This window comes from Mus caroli, unplaced genomic scaffold (genome assembly GCF_978045245.1).
Source record: "Mus caroli unplaced genomic scaffold, Mus_caroli_1 scaffold_19, whole genome shotgun sequence".
Classification (NCBI taxonomy): domain Eukaryota; kingdom Metazoa; phylum Chordata; class Mammalia; order Rodentia; family Muridae; genus Mus; species Mus caroli.
In genome coordinates, this window is record NW_028227274.1 from 29,049,230 (window position 1) to 29,075,431 (window position 26,202).

At 41.5% G+C, this 26,202-nt stretch overlaps 1 protein-coding gene across 9 annotated transcripts in view; it reads left to right on the plus strand.

Annotated features, from left to right (window-relative positions):
* The window catches only part of Sap130 (Sin3A associated protein 130), a 103,934-nt gene that overhangs the window by 24,084 nt on the left and 53,648 nt on the right, over window positions 1-26,202 (plus strand). For all 9 annotated transcript variants that reach the window (XM_085833689.1, XM_085833690.1, XM_021150423.3 and 6 more), the window contains 5 exons: window positions 8,639-8,874; window positions 9,747-9,905; window positions 11,178-11,289; window positions 12,120-12,244; window positions 15,354-15,478. In XM_085833689.1, coding sequence (XP_085689815.1) covers window positions 8,639-8,874; window positions 9,747-9,905; window positions 11,178-11,289; window positions 12,120-12,244; window positions 15,354-15,478 — 757 coding nt within the window. The remainder of the gene's footprint in view (window positions 1-8,638; window positions 8,875-9,746; window positions 9,906-11,177; window positions 11,290-12,119; window positions 12,245-15,353; window positions 15,479-26,202) is intronic.

Genomic DNA, 26,202 nt, shown 5'->3' on the forward strand with positions numbered 1-26,202 from the left:
GCCAAGACTACATAGTAAGACCCTCTCTCAACAAAAACAGAGGGGGGTGGGGTTAAAATGTGAAGTTGAAGCAAAGACGTTGACGAGAGAGGTCAGATAACTAGGTAACTAGGTAAGTGAAAGATCCTGATGGTCACAGGCTAAAAGACTTGATATTTTCAGCACCGTAGTTTCTTCCCTAAGTATTAAATATATGCAAAGAAATCATATTTGTAGAGTTTTGACAGACCGACTCTAAAATTTATTTTAAAATGCAAAGAGTTTAGGGATTTCTAAAGTAATTATGACCCAGAGAAAGGAAACTTATTAGTGCCTTACTTTACAACATATCACAGATCTTCATAATCAAGTGGTGTGGGTATTGGCATAATATAAATGAGTAGAATAAAGTAAAGTGTCCTGAATCAGCCAGCGTGTATTCATAGATAGATGGATGACCAGGCTTTTGTTTTGTTTTGTTTTAGCAGGAGTGTATAATTAAATATGGAAATGAACTTCAGTAAACTAGTATGGGGGCAGGAAAACAACTTTGTAGGATTCATTTGGTGGTTATTATTTGGGGTTTTTTTGTTGTTACTTTTCCTCCTCGCCTGGGACCTGGAGATGAAGCCCGGGCCATCAGACTTGCACAGCAAGTGCTTGCCCACATTGCTGTCTTGTTAGCCCCAAATGCCAGAGTATGGGGGGTGGGGTGGGGGAGGAGACCTTGACCATTACTTTCCTCTTAAGTAAAAAAATTAATTCAAGAATACCATGAAACTAAATATAAAAGTTTTAATTTCTAAGAGAAAACATAAAAGAAATCATTTGTAACTTCAGTAAGCAAAAGTTTTTCAGGTCAAAAAAAAATACTAATTATAAAAGAAACAGTTGAGCCAGGCGGTGGTGCACACACCTTTAGTCTCAGCTCTTGGGAAGCACAGAGGTGGATCTCTGAGTTGGAGATAAGCCTGAGTTCCATAGGAAATTCCAGGACAACTAACATTACACAGACAAACCCAGTCTCAAAAACAAGTAACAGTTGATATAAATTAAAAATAACCTCATTTCAAAAGATAGCACTACTAATACCAAAGAGTATACCCCAAACAAAGGATAGAAGGGTATTTTTGATAACTGTATCAGTAGCGACTCATATCCCAGAGGTAGAAAGAACTCCTATAACTAAATAATAAGATAAACAGCCTAATTTTTTTAATTGTTAGGAAAAAATTTTGTCTCCCTAATAGATACCCAACTATTACAAACTAACTGTTAAAAGAAGTACATGAAAAGATGCTTAACAGTTTTCATCCTCAGGATAATAGAAATTCAAACCATATCTCTCCACTAGAATAATTAAAGTTAGAATGGTGAATGCCAGAGCTCTAAGCAGTCTAGCCAGTTTGGAAAACAGTTTGGCAGAATCTTAAAAAATTAAACACAAGCAACCAATCTTATTCCTTCAGTATTTAACTAAGTTAACGTAAGTGTATGCTTATCCAAAGATTTATACTCAGATGTTTATAGAACTTTTGTTCCTAGTAGCCAAAAGCTGGGGAAATGGAAACATTTATCAGATGCTGACTTAGTAAGCGAACACTGTTCAATGGGCTGTTCCTGTGCAATAGCAGAGCTCTAGTGGAACGTCAGTACACTTGCAGAGAGCACAGATGAAATCTCTGCAGTGTGCTAAGGGAAAGAGCCAGACTCACAGAACCACACATGGCAAACTTCTCTTGAGTGTAGAATCCTGGACCTGACAGTTCTATTGGCATAGCAAGTCCTTAAAGTCTAGGGAGTAGGGAGCAGGAGAGAGAGAATTGGTACGAGAGGAGCATGAGTGAACTAGTTATCAGTTGTCTCAGTGAGTGTTTTACTGCTGTGAACAGTCACCATGACCAATACAACTCTATAAAGGACACCATTTAATTGTTAAGTGCCTGGCTTACAGGTTCACAGTGCAGTCATTATCACCAAGGTGGGGACATGGCAGCATCCAGGCAGGCAAGGCGCAGGAGGAGCTGAGAGTTCTACCTCTTGATCTGAAGGCTGCTAGCAAAATACTGGTTTCCAGGCAGCTAGGATGAGGGTCTTAAAGCCCACAGCCACAATGACATCTGCTCCAACAGGGCCACACCTTCTAATAGTGCCACTTCCTGGGCAGAGCATATAAAACAACAGTGATGGACAGAGTTCTGTATAGTTGTGGTTATAACATAGTTTTTAAAACTTTTCATTTTATACAAAATTTGTGGATTTTTTATTAGCATATCTTATTGAATTTGTGGATTTTATATTAGTGGATTATTCCTTAGTAAAGCTGATTATAAATGGTTAAGAGATGACCATATGTGTCACTAAAGAAGACTAAATGACTTTTGGTCATATAAAAACTAGCATCGCTAGTCATTGTGGCAATCCTAATTAGAGCCCTAATGATACTTAAATACTCTCCACCTGTAGAATGGCTGTGTGTGTGTGTGTATCAAGACTGTGGGGATGAGGAGTGCCTGGTATACACTAACACTGCTGGCAGACATGTAAAATGGTACAGTTGCTTTGGAAAATAGTTGGTAGTCTCTTAGAAAGTTAAACATTAACATTTTACATCACCATTCTGCTCACGAGTGCTGAGGTTTCTATAGAAGTCATTGAATTCTCTTCAAGACACTATTACAATGGTTTTCAACCTTCCGAATCCTGTGACCCTTTAACATGGTTCCTCATGTTGTGGTAACCCCCAACCATAAAATAACTTTGTTGTTACTTCATAATTGTAATTTTGTTATTGTTATGAATCGTAGTGTTGATATCTGTGTTTTCTGATGGTCTTAGGCAACTCCTGTGAAAGGGGTAAAATCCACTCACTACTCACAGGGTAAAAACCACTACACCGAGTCGTACTTCAGTCAAGTGATTTTGTAAATCCTAAATTGCAAAATTTCTGAGTGCTCTGGAAGAATCAAGTCATTTGTGTGTAAAATAGAAAATAGACTTATGACTAGAGAGAAGACTCAGCTGTTGAGAGTGGTGGCGCACGCCTTTAATCCCAGCACTTGGGAGGCAGAGGCAGGCAGATTTCTGAGTTGGAGGCCAGCCTAGTCTACAAAGTGAGTTTCAGGACAGCCAGGGCTATACAGAAAAACCCTGTCTCGAAAAACCAAAAAAAAAAAACAAAAACAAACAAACAAACAAACAAAGAGCTGCTACTTTTGTTGAAGACCTGAGTTAAGTTCACAACACCCACATCAGATGACTCATAATTCATTGTAACTAATTGCAGCTCCAGAGAATCTGATACCCTCTTCAGAACTCCAAGGGCACCTGTACACCACATAATTTTAAAATAATAATTTTTAAAAACTCCAAAAAAGAAAATAAGAATCATTTAGTCTAGTTCTTGTACTTTGAGAAGCATTTTCCTGAAGAATTTGTTAGACAAGGCTTTGGGATAATGAAAAATAGTCATCAGAAATACAGTAGTTTTAAAGACTACAGTAGAGTTACGTAGCGTTTTACCCATGATGTAGTAAGTTGGAGCTAAGGACATGACTTCATGTGTAAAGTGTTTGGTGTGTAAGCATGACCTGAGCTTAGTTTTCCCCACACCCATTTAAAAGCTGGGCATGTGGGCATGTGCCTATAACTCCAGTTTTGGAGGCTGAAGACAGGCAGATCCCAGGAGCTCTAGCCGAAGTGGTGAGCTCTCAACTCTGTGTCTTAGAACATAAGGTGGAGGGAAGTGGTATGGCAGAGAAAGGCCTCTGGCCTCTAGAGGGGACAAAACAGATGAGAGTACCTGCACATGTGTGCATATTATATTACTTAGCAGTAGTAGGTTTGTGTCCAGTAGACTATTAATAGTACTGCCATTATCATAGCAAAGCTTGAAAACAATCCTAAATGTCTCTTAGCAGTAAAATAGATAACTTGTAACTTCGTTGTTACAGGTTAACATTTTGTGACTCGTATTGAACATTTTCTGGCTTGTGCAATAATGTACATTGGTCATGTTTGTAAGTAAATAAGTAAAGTAAGATAAGTTTGTCATAAGTTTGGTTACATGAAGCTCAAAGCAGTAGCCAGTTGTGTGTTGGTTATTAACTAGGGGTTGGTACATTGAGTGATTAGGTTTGTGAAAGCCCACTGAATTATATCACTAACAGTTACACACTTCCCTTTATGTAAGTTACATGTCACTGAAAATTAGTTTAATAAAAATCTACACCAAATTTAAAAAGAGGTGACAAGTGTCCAAAGATGATGGTATTGAAACATTAACTGATAGCATCTTTGGCATATAGATTTTCATGGAGGGATTTTCTATACAGTTTCAAATAACTTAAACTTTCTGCTTAAGTAAATGTTTTATGTTATGAAAATTAAGCATGGTGTTACTTTGTGAAGTTGGGTATGGGAGTGTACACCTCTAATGTTGACACTTAGGAAACAACAAGCGAGTTCAAACAAGACATTGCAAGTTCAAGGTCAGCCTAAGCTATAAAGTAGGTTCCAGGCCAGACTGCTGATGAGACTGTCTCAAAAAACCTAAACAAAGAAAAACAGCCAAATGTGAATTAGTATTTTCACAAATGATCATGCTTTATTACATTAGTATTTGATCCTCATTTTTTTATGTACTTAGAGACAGGGTATCACCATACAACTCTTGCCTAGACTTTGCTATGTAGACCAGGCTGGCCTCAAACTCATGGAGCTGTGCCTCCAGAGTACAGTGATTAAAGCAGTGTTAGGTAAGCCTAGCCTCGAGCTGGTAGCAGTCCTCCTATCTCAGCCTCTGGGTTCCAGGCTTGTACTACCATGCTTAGCTGTTCTTGCATTGTCTTAACTTTCCAGTAGGTTATATGATCTGGTAGTCCAAAACTCAAAAGAAAGAGTATATATACAGTCGAAAGTACCTTTCATCCTTACCCACACTCCTGAGAGCGGTATGTTCTTCAAGTTAGAAAATATGCTCAACTCCCCCTTTTCCTCCTTTCTTTATCTCTTTCTTCCTTTTTCTCCCACCCCTGTCTTTTGTGGTTCTAGGGACTGAACCAAAGAGCCCATGCGTACCAAGCAGGTACCTACCTACCACTGAGCCAGGCCCCAACATTTTTTTAACTTTTTACATTTGAGTCCAGGTTTCACTAAGTTGCCCAGGCTGGCTGGCCTTGATTCACCCGAGTGTTGTATGGCACTGTTCCTGGGAAGACATGAATAAACATCTAGGAAACACACAGAGGAAACCCATGGAAAACCAAAGTAAGAATACTGCCAAAGTCCACATGGACCCCATGAGTTTATCTGGGTTACTTATATGAGTGAAGATACTTACAGGAGCAGAAATGGCTCAAAGACAGCTATTTCACCCACCACAGCATGGGTGACAGCATACAAAAGCTGGAAACTAGAGCACACTGCACAGCCTGCCAGCAGTTCAGCATGTTGATGTGTATCCTTTGCCTGCAGCCTGGCTGCTCTGCCTGTTTGTGGTGGCATAGCTACTGAGAATGCCTCTCAGTAGTCCTTAGAGCTCCTTTGTACTTGAGGAGGAGGGGCCTGGAGATGTGGTCAGTTCCAGGGAATTCCTGAAACCTTTGAATTGTTAACTTCCAAGATTCAGGATGAATGTTTCACCTCCCCATAGAACATCCAGTGTTTTAAGAGCATCTCTTAAGGATGAAAAGGATTGTCTAGAAGTTACTACACAACACTGACTTGAACATTTTTTTAACTAAACAAATGAAGTCCATCTTTAATGTATAATATTGAATTTATCAGTCTTGTCAACAGAATAAACTTACATTAAAAATGTTCCATTGAAAAAATAGATGTAAGCTGGGCGTGGTGGTACACGCCTTTAATCCCAGGATTCTGGAGGCAGAGGCAGGCAGATTTCTGAGTTCAAGGACAGCCAGGGCTACAAGAGAAACCCTGTCTTGAAAAACAAAACAAAACAAAACAAAAAAAGAAAAAGAAAAAATCGATGTAAAGGCTGGAAAGATGGCTGAGTTCAATTCCCAACAACCACATAGCAGCTTACAACCATCTATAATGTGATCTGATGCTGTCTTGGCATGCAGATAGAGCACTCAGGTACATTAAAAAAAACACACACACACAAATGAAACAAAACAGTCTTTTTTTTAGGAAAATATTCATACCTGTCAAAAACAGTGTTCTTCAGAGTCCACAGGTTTGTTTTTCTTATTGAAAATAAATTTTTCTTCATCAATGGATTCTGATTACAGCCCTCCCACTCCTCCCATATATATATTTATGTGTGTGTGTGTATGTATATATATATGTGTGTGTGTATGTATGTATATATATGTGTATGTATATATGTATTAGTTAGGGTTTTACTGCTGTGAACAGACACTATGACCAAGGCAAGTCTTATAAAAAAAACAACATTTAATTGGGGCTGGCTTACAGGTTCAGAGGTTCAGTCCTTTATCATCAAGGTGGGAGCATGGCAGTATCCAGGCAGGCAGGAGGAGCTGAGAGTTCTGTCTTCATCCAAAGGCTGCTAGTGGAAGACTGACTTCCAGGCAACTAGGGTGAGGATCTTATACCCACGCCCACAGTGACACACCCATTCCAACCAGGTCACACCTATTCCAACAAGGCCACACCTTCAGATGGTGCCACTCCCTGGTCCAAGGATATACAAACCATCACAATATACATACACATATATATACATATATACATACATATATATATATACATATCCTAAGGACCTGTAAGGTGAGGGGAGCAGGGGGGAAGCCTTTACTTAATACTATGAGACAATGAGACAACCTCTAACAAGGCCATTGAGTCTGTGTTGGCCATCTACTGTTGGGCATAGAGCCTACACTTAGGAGTGGTTTGTTCTCCCAGTAAGACTACCTTGAAGAAAATTTGCAGATGTCTTTCAATTGGAGAAAGCTACTGGTTTTAGCTGTAGGACCCCATTTAGTGCAGACCCATGCAGGCCCTATGCATGTCCATGCATATGTCTGCCAAAGTCTGAGTTCATATGTGTACCAGGCCTTGATTCCTTGGTTTTCTTCCATCCCCCCTGGATTTTACACTCTCTGCCTCTACTTCCATAGGGTTCCCTTATTCATCGGGTATATGTTACTCCAATATAAGTATTATGAAATGGTTAGATGTCTATTGAATGTAAATATAAACATCCAAAGATTTTAATTAAATGTATTTTAAGGATTTATTTATTTGTTTGTTTCTGCTTCTTAGCCTTAGGGGAGGAATTTGAGGGCTTCATCTCATTTAGAACTCAGTATTGCAAGGTCTCTCATTCTTTATACTATCTGGCTATAGGTCTCCTGTCTACTGCCGGAGGAAGCTTCTCTGATGCTAGCTGAGCCAGGCACTGGTCTGTGGGTATAGCAGACTGTCATTAGGAGTCATTTTATTGCTGTGTTCCTTTAGCAGAACAGGAGTATTTGATTTTCCCCTATCCCCTGAACTGTATCTAGTCTCAGGTTCTTGGCCACACAAGCAGTTTCCATCTAAACCATCGCTTGTTTGGTTCCTCCCACAAGCTTGTGCTTATTGTTCTAGCATATTTTTCAGGCAGGGAACTATTGTAGATTAAAGATTAAACATATTTTTAATGCCAAATTTTTATATAACTTTTGACAAGCATGGTGGTGCATACTTGTAATCTCAACACTCAGAATGCTGAGACAGGAGGATCACAAATTAGAGGCCAGTCTAGCTGCAGAGTTAAACATTCTCTCAGAAAACAAGCAAGCCATTTTAAATGAAGTTGTACTATATCTATAGCTTACTTTAAACTATTTGAGAGTTTCTGTTTTAATTTTGCCTATCACTGTGCATGTGTGCAAGTCAGAGGAGACCTTGCAGGTTTTGCCTCTCTCCTACTCTGTAGTTCTAGAGATCAAACTCAGGCAGTCAGACTTGGCAGGAGGTGCCTTTTCCCATGGAGCCATCTCTCCAGGTCCTGTCTGAACTTACTTTCAGTGACTGTCAGGATCCTGTGTTCATACTCAGAGGTGATCTCGCATCCTACAGTTCTGACTCTTGCCTCCTCTGTCCATCAGGACAGGCTTACTAGGGCTGGAGGGATGGCTCAGCACTTGAGAGTAAGTACTTGCTGCTCCTGCAAGTACCTGGGTTTGATTCCCAGATCCCAGCCATCTTTAACTCCAGTTCCAGGATGGCTGAAGCCCACTTTGGCTTCTCCAGGCACCAGGCGCACATGCATGTAGTACATGAAACCAAAAGCAGTTATGAAAAAGAGAGAAAAACTTAACATTTGTCAGACATAGGGCACACTCATAATCCCAGCAGTTGGAAGGCAAGGCAGAGGATTGCTGCAAGTTTAGAGTTAGCTAATTCCAAGTCAGCCAGGTTATATACCAAGACTCTCTAGAAAACCTTACATGAGAATAGGTCATGATGTACACGTGTAACCCAGCACTCTAGAGACTAAGACTGGAGGATTGCAAATTAGAGGCTTGTCTGGACTTCAATAGTGAGACCCTTTCTCCATAAAGAAAACTGTCACAGGTAATTGTTCACTCTTTCAATTCTGAGCTTAACAGCAAGACTACTCTGTTTTATACTGATCAACCTTAGAACTAATATTCCATTTCTATCTCTCTATCTTTACTAGTTAATGATGAGGCTGGCCGAGATGCTGATGTTGGTACCAGGGAGCATGTGGGCCCTAGCAGCTCCCTGCCGCCCCGGGAAGAGAAGCAGGAGCCAGTTGTGGTAAGGCCCTATCCACAGGTACAGATGCTGCCTGCACACCATGCTGTCGCCTCAGCCACTCCTGTCGCAGTGACAGCCCCGCCAGCACACCTGACACCAGCAGTACCACTCTCTTTTTCGGAAGGACTTATGAAGGTAACGGCGTTTAAAGTTCACAGTGAACCACAGCTGAAGGCAGCTTGCCCTTGGCAAAGCTAACCCAGTCTTAGGCTGTGTCATAGCGTGCTTCGTCGGCTCTTCCCCTCCGGCTGTCACTTCAGACTTCACTTAATATAAAGGAGTACTATTCTGCAGTGACAAGACTGTCTTGAGCACTTGGCATCCCAGGACTTTTCTGTTACCCTTTTCTGTTGTTGTATTTGTATCAATTTGCTTATTTGTTTTAAAATGAAGTTTACACTATAGTCCAGGCTGACCTTGAACTCTCCATGTACACCAAGCTAGACTCAAACTTGGAATAGTTTTCTTGTGTCTGCCTCCCACTTACTGGGATTGTACGTATATGCCACCATATCTGAACCTGTTGTATAATCTGTTGATAATTATTCAGCTTACATACATGCTAAGTGAGTTTTATCTTAGCACTCCTCTCCATGGTTTGCTTTAGTAGCTGACTGACTAGGCTATCTGAGCATGTTGCTTGCTCTCTGTATTACTTGGGTTAATGCTTTAGTTACTCAGAGTTGTGTTTACGTCTGTGCAGATGTGAGAGGCAGGATTGTGTAGAAGACAAGGCATATAGTGTGAGCAGTACAAATCCAGGCTTTATTCCCGGGTCTGCTTTGTACTGTGTGTCTCTGAGTAAAATGTTTAGCTCGTTTGTACATTTCGTCCTCTATACTATAAAACACCAGTAATTTTGCAGAAGAGCTATGCTGACAGGTGAGCCATATGCTACCTGTCTCATTTTGTATGCCACTCTGCAGACTGCACTTGTGTGCTGTTAAAGTAAGATGCACGGCTAGAGCAAAGCTATTGACATGTGTCCTGTGGTTTTCTATTTGCAGCCGCCCCCGAAGCCTACCATGCCTAGCCGTCCCATTGCTCCTGCTCCCCCTTCTACCATGTCACTCCCCCCGAAAGTTCCAGGGCAGGTCACTGTTACCATGGAGAGCAGCATCCCTCAAGCGTCAGCCATTCCTGTGGCAACAATCAGTGGACAACAGGTTATTTTCTCCTCCTGACTTGTTAGTTTTCTAAGTGCACTGCCAGCTTTTGATCATTATGAACTCCAGGGGTGCATTAGGCCGTGTCCTAAATAATTGAGTGGTTACAGATACCCATAGGGAGATAATGGTGCTGAAATCAAAAGGAGTAACACCCAGGCTGCTTAGTGGTTAGGCTGTATCTGCTGAGCATATCCTATGCCAGCTACTATACGACCTTCAGTGTAAAATCACAGAGAGCCATGAACAGTCTTTGTCCTAGAAGGGTTACAGTCGACGTGTGCTTGACTAGAGGGAGACGGTTCTGAGGAGGCGAGACTACCTCAGAACCTCAGAAAACCTGGAAGCATCCTAGGTTTTCTTGGAGGATAGTAGATGTGTAGCAGGTTCTCTCTGCCCTCTAATTGTGAGCATTTATAGGAACGGCTCCAGTTTTAACTTGAAATTTTAATAGTATTCTATTATGTATAGTTGATTTATTAAATACTTTGAATTATAACACTTGTGAAGAAACTAAATCTCAAAATTCTTTTCCTTTGTGTTTTCAAGAAAAATTAATATTAAAAAAAAGATGCCCTGTCTTGTTCTCTATTTAACATCATGCCAAGTAATTGCCAGAAGTCTGGAAATGTCATCTGAGATGTACTTATATCAGTGTGCTAGAATACTTAGGGAATGAGCTGAAGCCATTAAAGGCATTAACTGACATGTATTCAGAAATCTTAAGTAGCATAAGGAATAATGGATATAAAGATCTATTTTTAAAAAAATAGAGTGGTGGGGTAAATAAGCCTGTGACTAGGAAAGGGAGAACAAGTATAAAAGACTGGTGCAGATTCGAGTTACTAAAAAGAAATAGTCAGAGGTCTCATGTGGTACTGGAGTCTAGTAACTCTTTGGGGCTATTGGAGTATACTCACTTCGGACCTGCTCATTTACAGGGGTCAGTAGTAAAACACAGTAGATGAAAAGGCTCGTGGAACCCCTTTCCCTGGGATACTCCCAATGGAGGTTGGGCATGGGTAGAGTGGTAGAGCTGTAGATAAGACTCAGTATCCGGAAGGAATGACCTGACTCAAGACTGCACATCAGTGTACAGCCCTTGAATTATACATGGTTTGCCCTGGAAATTCCCCAAACAGCAAAAAGGAAGGGGGAATTTTTGTTGTTGTTTTCAAGAACAGCCTGACCCAGTTTGAAGCAAACTGACTTTCTGTAGGCAGTAGCTAAGACCATCCTCATGAAGATTGTCTTCTCTGCTGTTTCTTCCAGGGGCATCCCAGTAACCTGCATCACATTATGACCACAAATGTTCAGATGTCCATAATCCGCAGCAATGCTCCCGGGCCCCCACTTCACATTGGAGCTTCCCACTTACCTCGAGGTAACAACTGCACATTGTGCTCCAAATACAGTAGCAGACAGACACTGACTGGAGGACAGGATGACAGACTGTGCACAGTCAACCTAAAGTTACAGGGCAGTGGAGATGAACCCACAACAGTACCAACTTTCAACATGATGTGTTATGTGCCTCCTTACAGTTACATTAGAACACGTCTGTGCAAATCTAAGGAAGAGAGTTTGTTGTCATTTTTAGGCCGCCTACCTAGGTCACCCTGGCTGGTCTCATACTTGTGCTCCTCCTGCAGTTTCCTCCTAAATGCTGATTGCAGGTACACAACACCACCCCTGGCTGCTTGTGTTGTGTTGTGTTTGTGACAGGGTTTTGCAGTGCAGCCCTGCTGTGCCTGGAACTCCAGCAGTCATTCATTGACTCTTAGGAGTCCGTGGTATCACACACAGGCTGCCTTACTAGAAATGCTAAGACACTATTTGCCTTTGTACACTCTAGATGTCTGCACTAAGGTCACAAAGGCAGCATGAGAAGCTGACAACATTACTGGTGACTAATGTGTTTCTGGTTTAGACACAATCTAGGCAGTGGTACCATACTGTGCTGCTCTTGTAGCAGCAAACCACATTAATTGCATACCTCCTAAAATGCATATAAACAAATTTAAAAACAAAACACATAGTCTTTGAATACACATTTTCTTACTTTTCTTCATAATAAAATAAGTGTAGGTAGTGTACTGGAGCTGGAGATCCACATGCTGCCCAGGCTTGGCAGTTATGCCTTTCCTAGAGAACAGACTTAGCTTTATTAAGTAATGCTTCTATAAGCCATGCTGATAATTTTTGTCTTTTCAGGTGCAGCTGCTGCTGCTGTGATGTCCAGCTCTAAAGTAACCACAGTCCTGAGGCCAACTTCACAGCTGCCAAATGCTGCTACGGCGCAGCCAGCAGTACAGCACCTCATTCACCAGCCAATCCAGGCATGTTGGGGTCAGGGATGCTCAGCCAGTCTGGCTTCTGTGCCTTACCATAGCCGTGCGTTCTGCTGGACACTGAGGGGCTCCATAAACTCATTTACTTCTCTTTGCAAAGCTTGGAGGATGCCCTTTGAGCAGTGCAAGTGTAGAACAGGAACATTAAGAGTTTGATGGAAAAGTGACAAGATAACTGGTGTAGAGAATGAACAGGAGCAAGGACGACAGTGGTGGCTATAGTGCTGAGAAAGGCTAGCTAAGATAGAGGAGGATTGTAATTTGGAGAGAGCTTTGTGAGCACCAAAAAGGCTTATGTACATTTTATGCATGGAAATAAATGTCTCCCTTTTCAGGTAACTTTCAACTACTAAATACATCTGGTAGTCTCCCTCTCATCCCCCCACCACACACACTCATCCCTTCTTCCATAGTGAGAATCAAACCCAAGGCCTATTCATGCCAGGCAAGCACTCTAGTAGCTGAACTACACTTGAACCTTGTTTATTTTTATTCAAGGAATTCTGTAATCTCAGTCCTAATAGAATTGTGCTGTGTCAGAAGGAGATGCAGGTTCAGAAGAGATGGCTCAGGAGTTAAAGAGCAATAGTTGTTCTTTCAGAGGATCTAGGTCCATTCTCAGTACCCACATGATGGCTAACAACCATCTGTAACTTGAGTTCCAGGGGATCCAGTGCCCTCTCCTGACCGCCACATGTCCTATGTGCCTGTACTACACAGTTATTCATGCAGGCATGATGCCCATACACATAAAAAAGAATTGTTTTTAAATCTCAAAGGGAAGAAAAGGAAAAGATTCAGTGGTGCTTCCAAGTAAGGACTCCAAACCATGGGGCATGCACTTGATTTTATAGACAATATAAAGCTGTGTCTAACCCAGTTACAGAGAGAAGGTGGGAGTTCTAGTACTTTCAGGTCAAGAGGGTAATATTTGTGAATTAGCTGGTCTTTAAAAGCTGGCGTGGTGAACTGGAGAGATGGCTCAGTGGTTAAGAGCACCAACTACTCTTCCAGAGGTCCTGAGTTCCAATTCCCAGCAACCATATAGTGGCTCAGAACCATCTGTAATGGAATCTGATGCCCTCTTCTGGTGTGTCTGAAGACATCTACAATGTACTCATATACATAAAATAAATAAATCTGAAAAAAAAAAAAGCAGGTGTGGCAGTTCACACCTTTAATTTCAGCACTTGGGAGAGACAAAGGCAGGCTGAGCTCTGAGATCTAGGCCAGACAGACCTATGTAGAAAGACAGTATCTCAAAACAACAAAAACCAGAGTGCAGATGTGGTAGCCCATGTGTGATGCCAGCACATTGCAGGTAAAGCAGGAGAGGCAGAAGTCAGCATCTTCCTTAACCACAGTAGAGGCCAGCCTGGGTTGCATGAGACCCTCCCCCGAATTCTTCCAATAAGGACCAGTACAGAACTAACGTAAACAGTGAGAGGAAGGCAAAAGATCTTCCTGCCAACAGAATATATGACATTTCATCCTCAGGAATGTGCATGGAATATATCAGAGATTAAGGAGACTTAGAACCAGATCAAAGCGCTCACTGTTGAGGAGAATGCAGCAGTGGTGGGCCTAATGTGGGCAGCTTTGTAGAGTAGGAGCAGCAGATGAGGGCAGAGGTTAACATAAGGGGAAAGAGTGGGCAGTGGAACTTGAGTGCATTAGAGAGCATTAGCTCTCAGACTGGAGAGCCTGCATCCACCTCCGTCCTACATGGTTGAAGGAGAGGACAAGTTACCTCACATGCACACACATACAAGAGCAAGAGCAGGCAGGACTTGGTGATTCACTTGCATCTGAAGGTCAGGAAAAGGGTGGATCAGGACTGGGGTGGTGGGAATGGTGACTGGGTGATTGATGGCTTCTCGAACGAAGCTCCTTTCTCAGAAGGCTTACATACAGATACAACAGTAAGGGTTAGGGCTAACTTGTTGTGTGAAAATGTAGAAATCGTCCGAACACCTGAGGGTTTCTATGCCATTTGGAGCACCTTGACTTCTGTCAGCATAGAGGCTTCTCATCCTTTTTGCCCTTTGTATCCTGATTTGGCCTCAGAGCCCAAAACGCCAGCCAGTAACCTCAGAGGTCCTTTGTGCAAGGCACTCCTATGGATTTTAAATGTCCACTCAGTACCACAGTAAACTATGCAATGCCAGACCAAACAGTTAAATTTCAGTTTCTAAGAAGACTAGGCTAGTACTTTTATTCTAGTTTTACTAAAAAGTTGTGAGTAGGCTGGAAAGATGGCTCAGTGGCTAAGAGCACTGCCTGCTCTTCCAGAGATCCTGAGTTCAATTCCTGACAACCACATGGTAGCTCAGAACCATCTGTTATGGGATCCAATGCCCTCTTCTGGTGTGTCTGAAGATAGCTACAGTGTACTCATATAAATAAAATTAATCATTTTTTAAAAATTCATGGGCAAGATAGGAGTGTGTGTTTGTATTGAGACAATCTCATTATGTAGCCTTGGCTGGCCTTGAACTCTCTAAGTCAGCCTGGCCTGCATTTCACAAAGATTGTCTGCCTCTGCTTTTTGAGTGCAGTGACAAAGACTTGTACCACTAAGTCAGCCTGGCCTGCATTTCACAAAGATTGTCTGCCTCTGCTTTTTGAGTGCAGTGACAAAGACTTGTACCACTACACCTAGTATAAAATAGGGATTTTCCCTGCCTGTTTAGCAGTGCTGGAATTGAACCCAGAACCTTGTAAGGGCCAGTCACACGTTCTTCCATTCAGCTGCATGTGTCCTGCTCTGCCGTGTCCTGTTCTCTCCCCACTCTCACCCCCACTTTGAGTTCTGAGATCTTTCAAGTAGTCCAGGTAGACAATGCTCCTGTCTCAGCCCCTCAAGTGCTAAGATTACAGGCTCACACCACAGTTCCTGCCAATTCTTTGTGATTCTGTTCTTTGTCTTAGGATAACATACCGAGAAAAAAGTTAGGGTGCTGAGGACTTCCTTTCACCCAGGCACAGACATCCTCATCTCAGGCTCTTGTTTCAAAACTGAGTTTTAGTATTTTTGGCTTGCTGTATTTTGTCTTGCCTTCTGCTTTACGTGAACTATTTTTTCTCTCCCCTGTAGTCTCGGCCACCTGTGACCACCTCCAGTACGATCCCTCCTGCTGTAGTAGCAACAGTCTCAGCCACCAGAGCACAGTCTCCCGTCATCACTACAACAGCGGCACACGCAGCTGACTCGACGCTCAGGTATGGGGCCTCGAGTCATTTCCCTCTCCTTTTGCTTTTTGAACTCTGTAATTAAATGCTCTTTTCTAAATTGAACTCTAGATCGGGGCTTCTTAAACTTTTTCTCCCAAGAAGTTTCACATGACCCTGGATATATAGGTATATAAAATAAGTGCAGACACCAAACATTTACTGATAATAAGTCATAAAGAAATGTACTTTATGGTACTGGAAAGATAGCTCAGCAGTTAAGAGTACTTGTTGTCAATGAATGAATCAGTGACTGAATACTTGTCACTCTTTGAGAGGACCTCAATCTAGCTCCCAGCACAAACATTGGACAATTCAACCCCAACGCTTGGGGACCTAATTCCTCTTCTGACCCTCAAGGGTACATACACAATAAAGATAAATCTTTAAAAAAAAAAAAAAAAAAAGGAAATGTATTTTAAAACAACTCTTTAGTATGTACATATGTACATAATAATTTTATCATTTATTAAAGATGAATGGGAGTTTCCACAGCAGTGAGGCAGATATGCTGTTTAGTTTACCTAATTAACTCTTGGCTCAGTGCATCTTAGCCAACACAGAGCCTTTTCAGCATTTCACATAGTTCGTTGATGTTTTGATTTTATACTTGTCGGTACATATTTATGTAATATGTACTACGAAATGGCTTAAAAATTTAAGACTATTCGCAAAATTGTTGGAAATTCTATTCTAATCCCATAATTTTTAACCATAAATCATTTAATTACTTTTATCATAAAATTCAAATCAGGAACTCAAATTTTTATGTTTGTTTTGGTTTTGTAGGTTTTTCTGTTTGTTTCGTGGCTATGAATATTTGCCCACGTGTATGTATGTGCACCACATGTATGCCTAATGCTTTGTGGTCATCAGAAGAGGGCATTGGCTTCCCTGGGACCCACAGCTTGTGGGTGGTTGTGAGCTAGCTACCATGTGGGTCCTGCGAACTGAACCTTTGCAAGAGTAGGCAGTGTTGGTAACTGCTGAGCCATTTCTCCAGCCCCTCTGTTTGTTTTTCATTGGCACACAAAGTACTAGGATTCTGTATGGCTGACTCCACACTCAGTGCATGTGTCTCTGAATGGGTGAGCTGCAGCACAGCGCGTGGAGATCAGAGGGCAACCTCAATGTCTGTCCTAACCTTCTACTTTGTCGGGCACAAGGGCTCTTATTTTTTTCTCAGCATATAGAAGCTAGCAGTGATCTTCCAGGCATCCTCCTGCCTCTGCCTCCCATCTCTGTAGGAGCTCTGGATTCCAGTCAGTCAGGCTTCATCTTCTGCTTTGATGTAGGTTCTGAGGATTCAAATTTGGCTTCTCGGGTTGCACAGAAAGTGCTTTTACCCTGACAGATCTGCCTAGCCTTGCCTGGGTTGTGGGGCCCCGTCCTCCTTCCTCCCGTCCTCTTCCGTCCTGTTAAGTCACATGTTAAGTCACATTGCCTCTCCTCACTCTAGTTTCAAGGCCTATGCTCATACACACACATGCATGCATGCATGCATGCATACTACATACATACATACATACAACATACATACATACATAAAAATGAAAAACAAGGTTTTGCAATTGAGAGTTTACCTGTTGGTTGAGTCTAGATTGCCTCACTTAATAATTTCCAGATCCATGAGGTGTCTTGCAGATTTCATTGTTATTACTAAATAAAACTCCACGTGTGTGCACCACATTTTTGTTGCCCATTTTTCTGTTAATGGCATCTAAGCTGACTCTTGCCTCCTTACTGCTGCAAGTAGAACAATAATAAACGTGGGTATACCAGTATCTCTGTGGTAGGACAGGGGTCTTGGGAATGCGCCTGTGGGGTGGGTTACCTGAGTATCATGGTAATTGTACATTTTATCTCTTTTTTTTGTTTGTTTCTTTTGTTTTGGTTTTTTTTTGTTTTTTTCGAGACAGGGTTTCTTTGTGTAGCACTAGCTGTCCTGGATCTCAGAAATCCACCTGCCTCTGCCTCCCGAGTGCTGCGATTAAAGGTGTACGCCACCACACCCAGCTACATTTTATTTCTTTGAGAAACCTCTACCCTGTTCATTCAAGTTTACATGTCCATCATTAGTGAATGCGGGGTCCCCTTTACCCACATCCTCGTTGTTAACAGTTGTTTTCTTTCTTATGTACATTACATTTACTTATTTTGTGGATTTATGTGGCCATGTACATGCCAAGATAGACTCGAGGAAGTCAGAAGAAGGCAGCTCTTGGGAGTCTCCTGTCTCCTACCATGAAGGTCCCAGAAATGGACCTCAGATGATGAGGCTTCGCAGCAGGCAAGCCCCTGAGCTGTCTGCTGGTCATTTGTTTTCTTGACAATTATCATTCTGACTGGGGTAAAGTGGAATCTGCAAAATTTGAATTCGTATTTCCTTGATAGTCATTTCTGTTTCTTCTGACAACTGTCTGTTCATTTATTAGGTCATTTATATAGTGGAAGTATCATTCTGTTTGCTGTTTACTATTTGTAGTTCCTTATATATTTTGTATATTAGCACCGTATTAATGTATAACTGACAAATGATATGTATAAATATAGAGAGAAATAATATAAAACATAAATTATATATAAGTATATATAAATAAAATATATAAACATGTGATATATAAATAATATACCTGACAAAAATTTCTGCCACCCCCTATCTGACAAATGTTCCTTGTGTATATAGAAACTTTTTAATATTATATAATGGCTTTGGGCAAGTCTTGAGGTTATCAAACTGCAATTTTCAAATCAGGCACTTTCACACAGTATACTAAAGAGACATCCTAATTTGATACTTAGATGCTAAGGAATGGTAAGAAAGGATTTAAAATCTTCATTTTTCATAATTAAAGCATGTTTCTGTAAGAGTAGAAACCTTTGTCCCATAAAACAGTGCAGTTCTCAACACACTTCCTTGGATCTAAGCCAAGATATTTCAGGCCAAGATATTTCATTGCTATTGCCTGGAGGTATCACATTGTAGTGCAAAGGGCAAGTGCTGTGGTTCAGAGAGGCTAAAGGGGAGTGTTCTCAGGGAGAGTGAGCATCCATCTTCACTGAAGCAAGTATAAACTCCAAAAAAGATTGAAGATACAGTGTATTATATTTTGCTGCAGACAAATTACCAATTCAGTAGGTACAGTGGGATGGTTGGGTATCTGAAAGGGGATGCTAACAGAATGGAGAAATGTGTAGAAAGGCTAGGTGCTGTGCTGTGCTGTGTGTCTCAGATAGCCACAAGGTTAAGATAGAGATCACTTGAGTCCAGGAGTTTGCGACTAATTTAGGTAACACAGGGACCTGTTTTTAAGAAAAACTGCTGAGCCATAGAGGTCAAGTCTGGTTGATGAGGGATCAGTGTAGAACCTTTTTGTTAGTGAATATTTGGATAATTTTATATTTATTTTTAATATTTCTCAATATGTATGTCTATGTGTAGGTATGTGCACATGAGTGTGTAGGTACCTGCAGAGGCCAGTGGTGTCGAGTGCCCCTGGAGGTGGAGTTTCAGCTGCTGTGACCCACATGATACGATGCTAAGACTAGAACCTGAGTCCTGGAAGACCATCATATGATCTTAACCACTGAGCCATGACTTCAGTCCTGAATTTGCCTTTTATCTGTGAAGTAACTATGATTATTGTCGGTGGGTGGTTGAGGAGATCCCTCTGCTAGAAGTCATGAAGTTCCAGTTTATTAACATGTGGGCTCTGTCTTGAGTATATCCAGGATGGTTGAAATGAAGAGGCCTAGAATACAACTCTTACGAATTTTTAGTCGAGATACAGTGACTAGGACTTCTGTTCCTACTGCCTGAGGGAGTGTTCTCTGGCTGAGACAAGAACCATAACCAAGGTGACTCTTACAGAAGAAATCATTCATTGGTGGCTTGCTGACAGGGTCAGAGGCTTAGGTCAATGCCCTCATAGCAGGAATCATAGCAGCACACCTGCAGAACTGGTGCTGGTAGAGCAGACAGACAGACAGACAGACAGACAGACAGAGACTGTCTCTACTAAGATATTGCCTAAGAGATACAGAAACAACTGCCCAGTATAAACTGTTTTATATATGTTTTTAAAGATTTATTTATTTATTATATGTAAGTACAGTGTAGCTGTCTTCAGACACTCCAGAAGAGGGCACCAGGTCTTGTTACGGATGGTTGTGAGCCGCCATGTGGTTGCTGGGATTTGAACTCCGGACCTTCGGAAGAGCAGTCAGGTGCTCTTACCCACTGAGCCATCTCACCAGCCCCCAGTTTGTTTTTTTTTTTTTCAAGATTTATTTTATTTATGTGAGTACACTGTAGCTGTCTTCAGACACACTAGAAGAGGGCATCCAATCCCGTTATAGATGGTTTTGAGCCACCATGTGGTTGCTGAGAATTGAACTCAGGACCTCTGGAAGAGCAGTCAGTGCTCTTAACCACTGAGCCATCTCTCCAGCCCTATTGTTTTATTTTTATATTAGCTATGATTTTTATTACATTCAAGTGGTATGGTGACATTTGACTTGGGTGTCCAATGAAAAGGAGGTTCAGGGCCTTGTTTTAGGTGACGTTTGTAAAGCACCTTCTCCGGAGTGTTTGAGCACGGTGCCCTTGGTCTTGCCAAATGAGTGCTGAGTGTTCCATCACACAGGCTTTTGAGTATTCTTCTGTGTTAGGCATTGCTCTTGGCATGTAATTTCCTGGTAAATTATATAGGAAAAAACTTAGTTATTGGGGTTTTTCCTACTTGCATCTATAATTATAATAAATTCCTAATACCCAGTTTCTTTGTAATCTGGATATAACAAGTATAAACAGACCAATTTCTATGAAAGAAGTAGAAGAAAAAATTCAGTGCACTCTCTCTCCGACAAGCGCCAGGCCTGTGTGGTTCCATAGAATTCTCCCAAACTCTTAAGATAAACCAATATAATGAACATGGTTCAGAGTTAACACGATGTGAAACGGGAGACAGGAGGTAGGGAGGCTTCCTCCTCCTGGTAAGTACATTCAGTACTGTATCTCCATCCTTTAACCAGTTCCTTTCCTCTAATTTCACTTGATTGATAAAATTTGTCTTTCTTCAAAAGACAACCTTATGTGTGTTTGTGTGTGCATTCACGCCAGAGACAGAGTGCAGGGCTTAAGCATGCCTCATACTCTCCTAGTGATTGATTCTCCAGCTCTAAAAGGTCTCTTCTCATGGAGGAGCAGCGCTGTGACTTTTCACGTGCTTGGACTTCATTTCCTCGGACTTCATTTTCACGGCTACTGCAACTGTGGTCCAGTTGTTGAACTCTTCTATATTCTGGCTGATTTTCCGTATTTGTGTACTGTTTCTCTATTCTTTCTCTGAGTACTTCATAGGTATGTCTCCTGTCTTCTAAAGCTGAATGGGCTCTAGAGAAGTCTGAAGCTAAGCCTGGTTTGTCTTCTAACCTCTCAAAAACCTTAATTACACACGTGACTTATTATACATGTTACTTTATGGAGTTCAGCAACTTTTTTTTTCCAGTATTGAGCTTTGAACCTAGGGCCTCGGGCACACAAGGGGAGCGCTCTGCCACTGAGCAGTAGCACCATCCCTGATATATGATTTGTTGTGACTTGCATATAAGTCATTTTTAAATAGATACTTTTTCAATCTGTAGCATAAAATGTTACTTATAAAAAGTGTTCTTAATTAGGCATGGTGGTATACACCTTAGATCCCAGCACTCAAAATACAGAGAGAGGAAGATCTCTGTAAGTTTGAGACCAGCCTGAGCTACAGATCAAGATCTAGGACAACCAGCTCTGCAGAGAAACCCTTTCTTGGGGAGAAGATACAAAAGTTTTCTTGAATTCTTTCTATATTATTTCTACTCCGTTTTATTTAGGAAGTGGTGCCCAATTATCTCTATTGTCACTTTTTAAGTAGCTTTTTCTCTTTAAGGTACACTCATGATCCTCCTTAGTTTGCTTTGGTTCTTTAAGATAGTTTTACTGTATAGATTTCGGCTAGCCTAAAACTCATAGAGGTCTGCCTGCCTCTGCCTCTCAGTGTTGGGATTAAAGGTATTGACCACCACACTGGGCCTCCTTCATTTTGTAACTGTTTTGTTTGAGATACTTTCTTGCTGTGTTGTCTCAGCTCAAGTGTTTCTTAGCCTCAGCCCTTTCAGCCCAAAGCAGCATGGACCACAAGCATGCACAATTGTTCCTTCCTGTGTTTACTACAGCATTGGTTCCCATATTAACCTCTTCATCGTGCCATCTTTCCTGAAATAACTGGGCAGGTATCTCCTGCTTCTGTCTTGACCTCTGAGCATTGGTTTTTGTCTCCTTCCTGTGGGCATGTATTTGTCTTGTTTTCGTTTCATAGATACAGTTACTTCCATGAGTTTCAGTAGCTTGTGATTTCCTAGGCACACACACACACACACACACTTCTGATCCTCCCTCGCCCTCCCTCTTTCCTCATTCTGTAGGCTCCAGACTGACCTGGAGTGTACTAAGCTGCTATGCTATCCTGGAACTCTCAGCAGTCCCTGTGCTTAAGCCTTTTAGCTGCAAGGATTTTAGATGTGAGCCACTATGTCTGGCTTTGAGTTTTCATTTTTGATTTAATTTCGTTCTAAATGAATCATCTGTAATTTGTTCTTTTTATAGCCAAGGCAATACACTGAGTTGAAGACCCAGTGTCCTATGTTAGTTTTCTTGGCCACTACTTCTGTCCTGCAATTGAAGATGGGCCGCTCGAATTAAAAGTCTCTTCCATGGGTCGCAGCATATTACACATGGGGCTCACTGACCCATATTTCAATTCCTTGTTTAGCCCTATATCCTTGGCTTCTAGCCCTCGGACCTAGTCCACCTCTGATTTCCCCAGCACAAAGAAGTCAGGAGGCTGAGACAGGACAATGGCAATTCCAGAGCTAGCTGAGGTTGTGTAACACGGTTGAAAGCCAGCTGAACTGCATAGTTAGACTCTGTCTCAAAACGAAAGAAAGTTTGATTTCCTCTGTAACTTGGGAGGAGTAAAAAAGTTGACCACTTTATTATTTAATAATAAAGTATCAGAGAACTTATTAGCAAGTTATAGAGCAGTTTCTACCTGGGTGGCCTCATTTGACAACTGAATGTGTTTAGCAGAGGTTTTCGCCAAAGACTTGATGGATGTTCCATTTACTCGCTGTGTCTTAAAACCCCCAACAGACCGCCTTCCCCCCCCCCCCCCCATTTGTCTCAGAAGATGACTCTCTTCTGTCCTGTTTTCCTCTGCTGTTCTTTTGGGAACTATTAATCTTTGAATACTTCTTTTTGGTATGTACTACCACAAGCTCACTCTCACTGTCTCTGCTTCTCTGCTTTTGAAAATAGCAGTTTTTCCAGACATACTGTGTTCTAGTGAAAAGTAACATTCGAATCTAAGGACTAGGTGCTCATTGTTCTAGGGTGGCATTCCTTTGAGTCCTTTTCTGTGAACCAGGATTTTCAAGTGAAATATGTGTTTTTCCTTTCTTAGATTTAAAAGATGTGTGTCTATAGGTGGAGGTGCCCACATACAGAGAGAGTAAGACAACCTTGACTTGTCAGTCAGTCTTCAGGTACTATCCATCTTTCATTTGAGATGGGGTCTCTCGTTAGCCTACAACTCCGTCACATAGGCCAGGCTGGCTGGCCTTTTATGTCTCCCTGGATCCACCTATCTGCCTCCAACCATCACTTGGGTCGTTGGGACGTGAACCCGTGCTCTTGTGTATGCAAGGTGAACACTTTACCCACTGAGCCATTTCCTGGCTTGCTGTCTTAGATGTCATGTATGTGTATCTTTTCCTTAGACTACAAATGCTGCTTCCTTAAAATACTAGCTTAAGTACTTGTTCTTCATTATCATATGATAATCCATGATATACTAAATCAAAGCTGTGAGTCTTCTTGTAACTTAGTCCTTTATAGATTATTGCTGCCAATAGATCACTGACTTAGCTTAGTGAAAAGCTCTCTCTGTTCTCAGACTTCATCCCACTAACAAGTCACTTAAAAGTGATTCTTTTCAGCCGGGCGTGGTGGTGCACGCCTTTAATCCCAGCACTTGGGAGGCAGAGGCAGGTGGATTTCTGAGTTCAAGGCCAGCCTGGTCTACAGAGTGAGTTCCAGGACAGCCAGGGCTACACAGAGAAACCCTGTCTCGAAAAACCAAACAAACAAACAAAAAAAAGTGATTCTTTTCTCTATGAGGTGCAGTACCAGCATCTTTTTTAAATTACTGTATTTTATTTTATGTTCATACATATGTGCTCACTCACGTACGTGTCATGGCACACATGGAACTCAGGACAACTTGAAGGAGTCCTCTCATTCTATTATGAGAATCCTGGGTATCTCACTCAGATCCCCGGAACAATATCACTATTCTTATCTAATGCACTTTTTCAGTTTCCTTGTGTTTCTTCCCCTTTGTCAAGCAAGGCAACCTACTTCTTTGGTATAGTCTTACAGTTTATTATAATTTAACATAAAGCTAGTTTTGCTTGTCTGAAATTGTTCAAAGCCAAAGCTTCATAAACACGGCCTTGTAAATCTCCCTGTTTCCTCCACACTGCCATCTGCTCTTGGCAGGCTACGTCTCCTGTCTCCGAACTCAATAGCCGAGTGGTTCCAAAAGGGGAGAGCATGAAAAGATACGGAAGAAGCATTTACGCTCCTCAGTTCTCGGTTACCAGCTTGCTTGCTTGCTTGCTTGCTTTTTTTTTTACCATTTTTTTTTTATTTTTATTTTTAGTATGAGTTCTATTTTGTTTTATTTTTCTCCTGGAGGGCAATTTTTCAGTGCTTAAGAAATGGGGTGGTACCAGCAGGTCTAAATTGGAACGTGACTATTCACACTTGGAGCTTCATAAATTTGGTTCCCAACCACATGGTTGTGAATAGCACAGTTCATACAGCATTGTCTGTTCAAGCAGCTTGGGAAGCTCATGGCAGCGCATATGCTCACTCTGGAAATGCTGCTGGCACCATGGCACCAGACACCAGGGTTTTCTCTGTCATCTTGGAAGCCCTTTATTTTCCTCCTTAAAGATTGGTTTATTTTTTCTGGCCTCTGCTGGGCACTGCACACATGTGGTGCACAGATATACGTGCAGCGCCAATACACATAAAATCCTAAAACATACACATACACACACACACACACAAAGTATATATATAAACAAAACAACAAAGCACCTACTGTATTTTCCTAGACATGGTGGGTATTCCCGGCACCCAGGAGGCAAAGGTGAATTTGAAGCCAGTCTGGAGTCAGGTCGCCATAGTTCCAGGACAGCCAGGGTTAAGTAGAAAGACTCTGTCTCAAAAGACCCTGTATGTATGTAGGTGTATTTGGGGAGCGGGAAGGATGGTGTAGCAGTTAAGAGCTCTGCTCTTCCAAATGACACAGGTTCACTTATTTTTACTTTACGAGTATTTTTAACATAGAATTCCTCACACATTTGCATGTTCTCTGTCTTGTTCCACTTTTACTACATGTGCTGCAGAAGCAAGCATGTATAATTTTGTTACCTGAATGTGTGTGTATGTTCCACATGGTGCAGGCTAGAAGAGGGTGTTCGATGTCCTGGAACTACAGTTGAGAGATAGTTGTGACATGCTGTGTGGGTCCAAACCAGGGTCCTCTGCAAGAGTAGTCCTTCCTCTTAACCACTGAGCCAGCTTTCTAGCCCACTCTTTTGGGGGCTTTGTTTTGTTTTTTGAAAGTGAGGACTGATACAAAATTGGCCTATAAATGTGGCCAAGGATGACCTTGAACTTCTAATCCTCTAGTCTTCTTTTCAAGTGCTAGACCTGCAGACATGCACCACCACACCTGGTTTATGCAGTTCTAGTTAGTGAATCCAGAGCTCCAAGCTTGCCAGGCATACATGCCAACTAAGCTGAATCCTCAGCCACACTGTCTTTCTAAGGAAACCTTGCACAGCTTCGAAAATACTCTTCCAGTGTTCGTGCATGCTGATACATTCGAATTTGAATACGTTTTTATTTTATCCCTTTTACCCCTCAAGAATCTTTACTTCTTTCTCCTGCTTTCATATAATACATTGAAAGCTTCCCATTTCAACACCTAATATTCTGTCACAGTTAGTAGCACTATAACAGTCCCTCATAAATGGGTTCAGGATGTGTCTAGTCCCATAGATAATACATAGAACATTATCTATGACAGTATGATAACACATTGTATACTGTGCCATTTTCATTTGTGCAAATACATCTGTAACATAAATTGCAAAAATTAATCATAGAACTAGGTAGTTGGAATTGTCTACAGCTAACATCTGATTAGCTGCCTGAGTTTATACCAGTTTATACCTCGTACTTTGAAAATCTGAGAAGGAAGGAGTAATACCTATTGCTTGAGCTCAGCTCTCCCCTTCTATAGCTGCCACTGGTTTGCAGTGTTTTGATCTCCTCCCTCAGCCTCCCAAGTGCTGGGTTCCTAGCCAGGAACCACCACTTCTATCTCTGAATGGCAAATATTTGTTAGATTTTGATTCTTTACAGCTGGCTTCAAACATGGTCCACCTGCCCTTGTCTCCCCAGTTACTGGGTTGTAAATATGCTAAACTGTAATCATGCATTCCTTCTTGTTTTCTTTATATATTTGTTTAACACAAATGACTGAGTTCTTAAGACAGTTTGAACTCCGTCCTCTCCACATGCTAGGATTGTACATGTG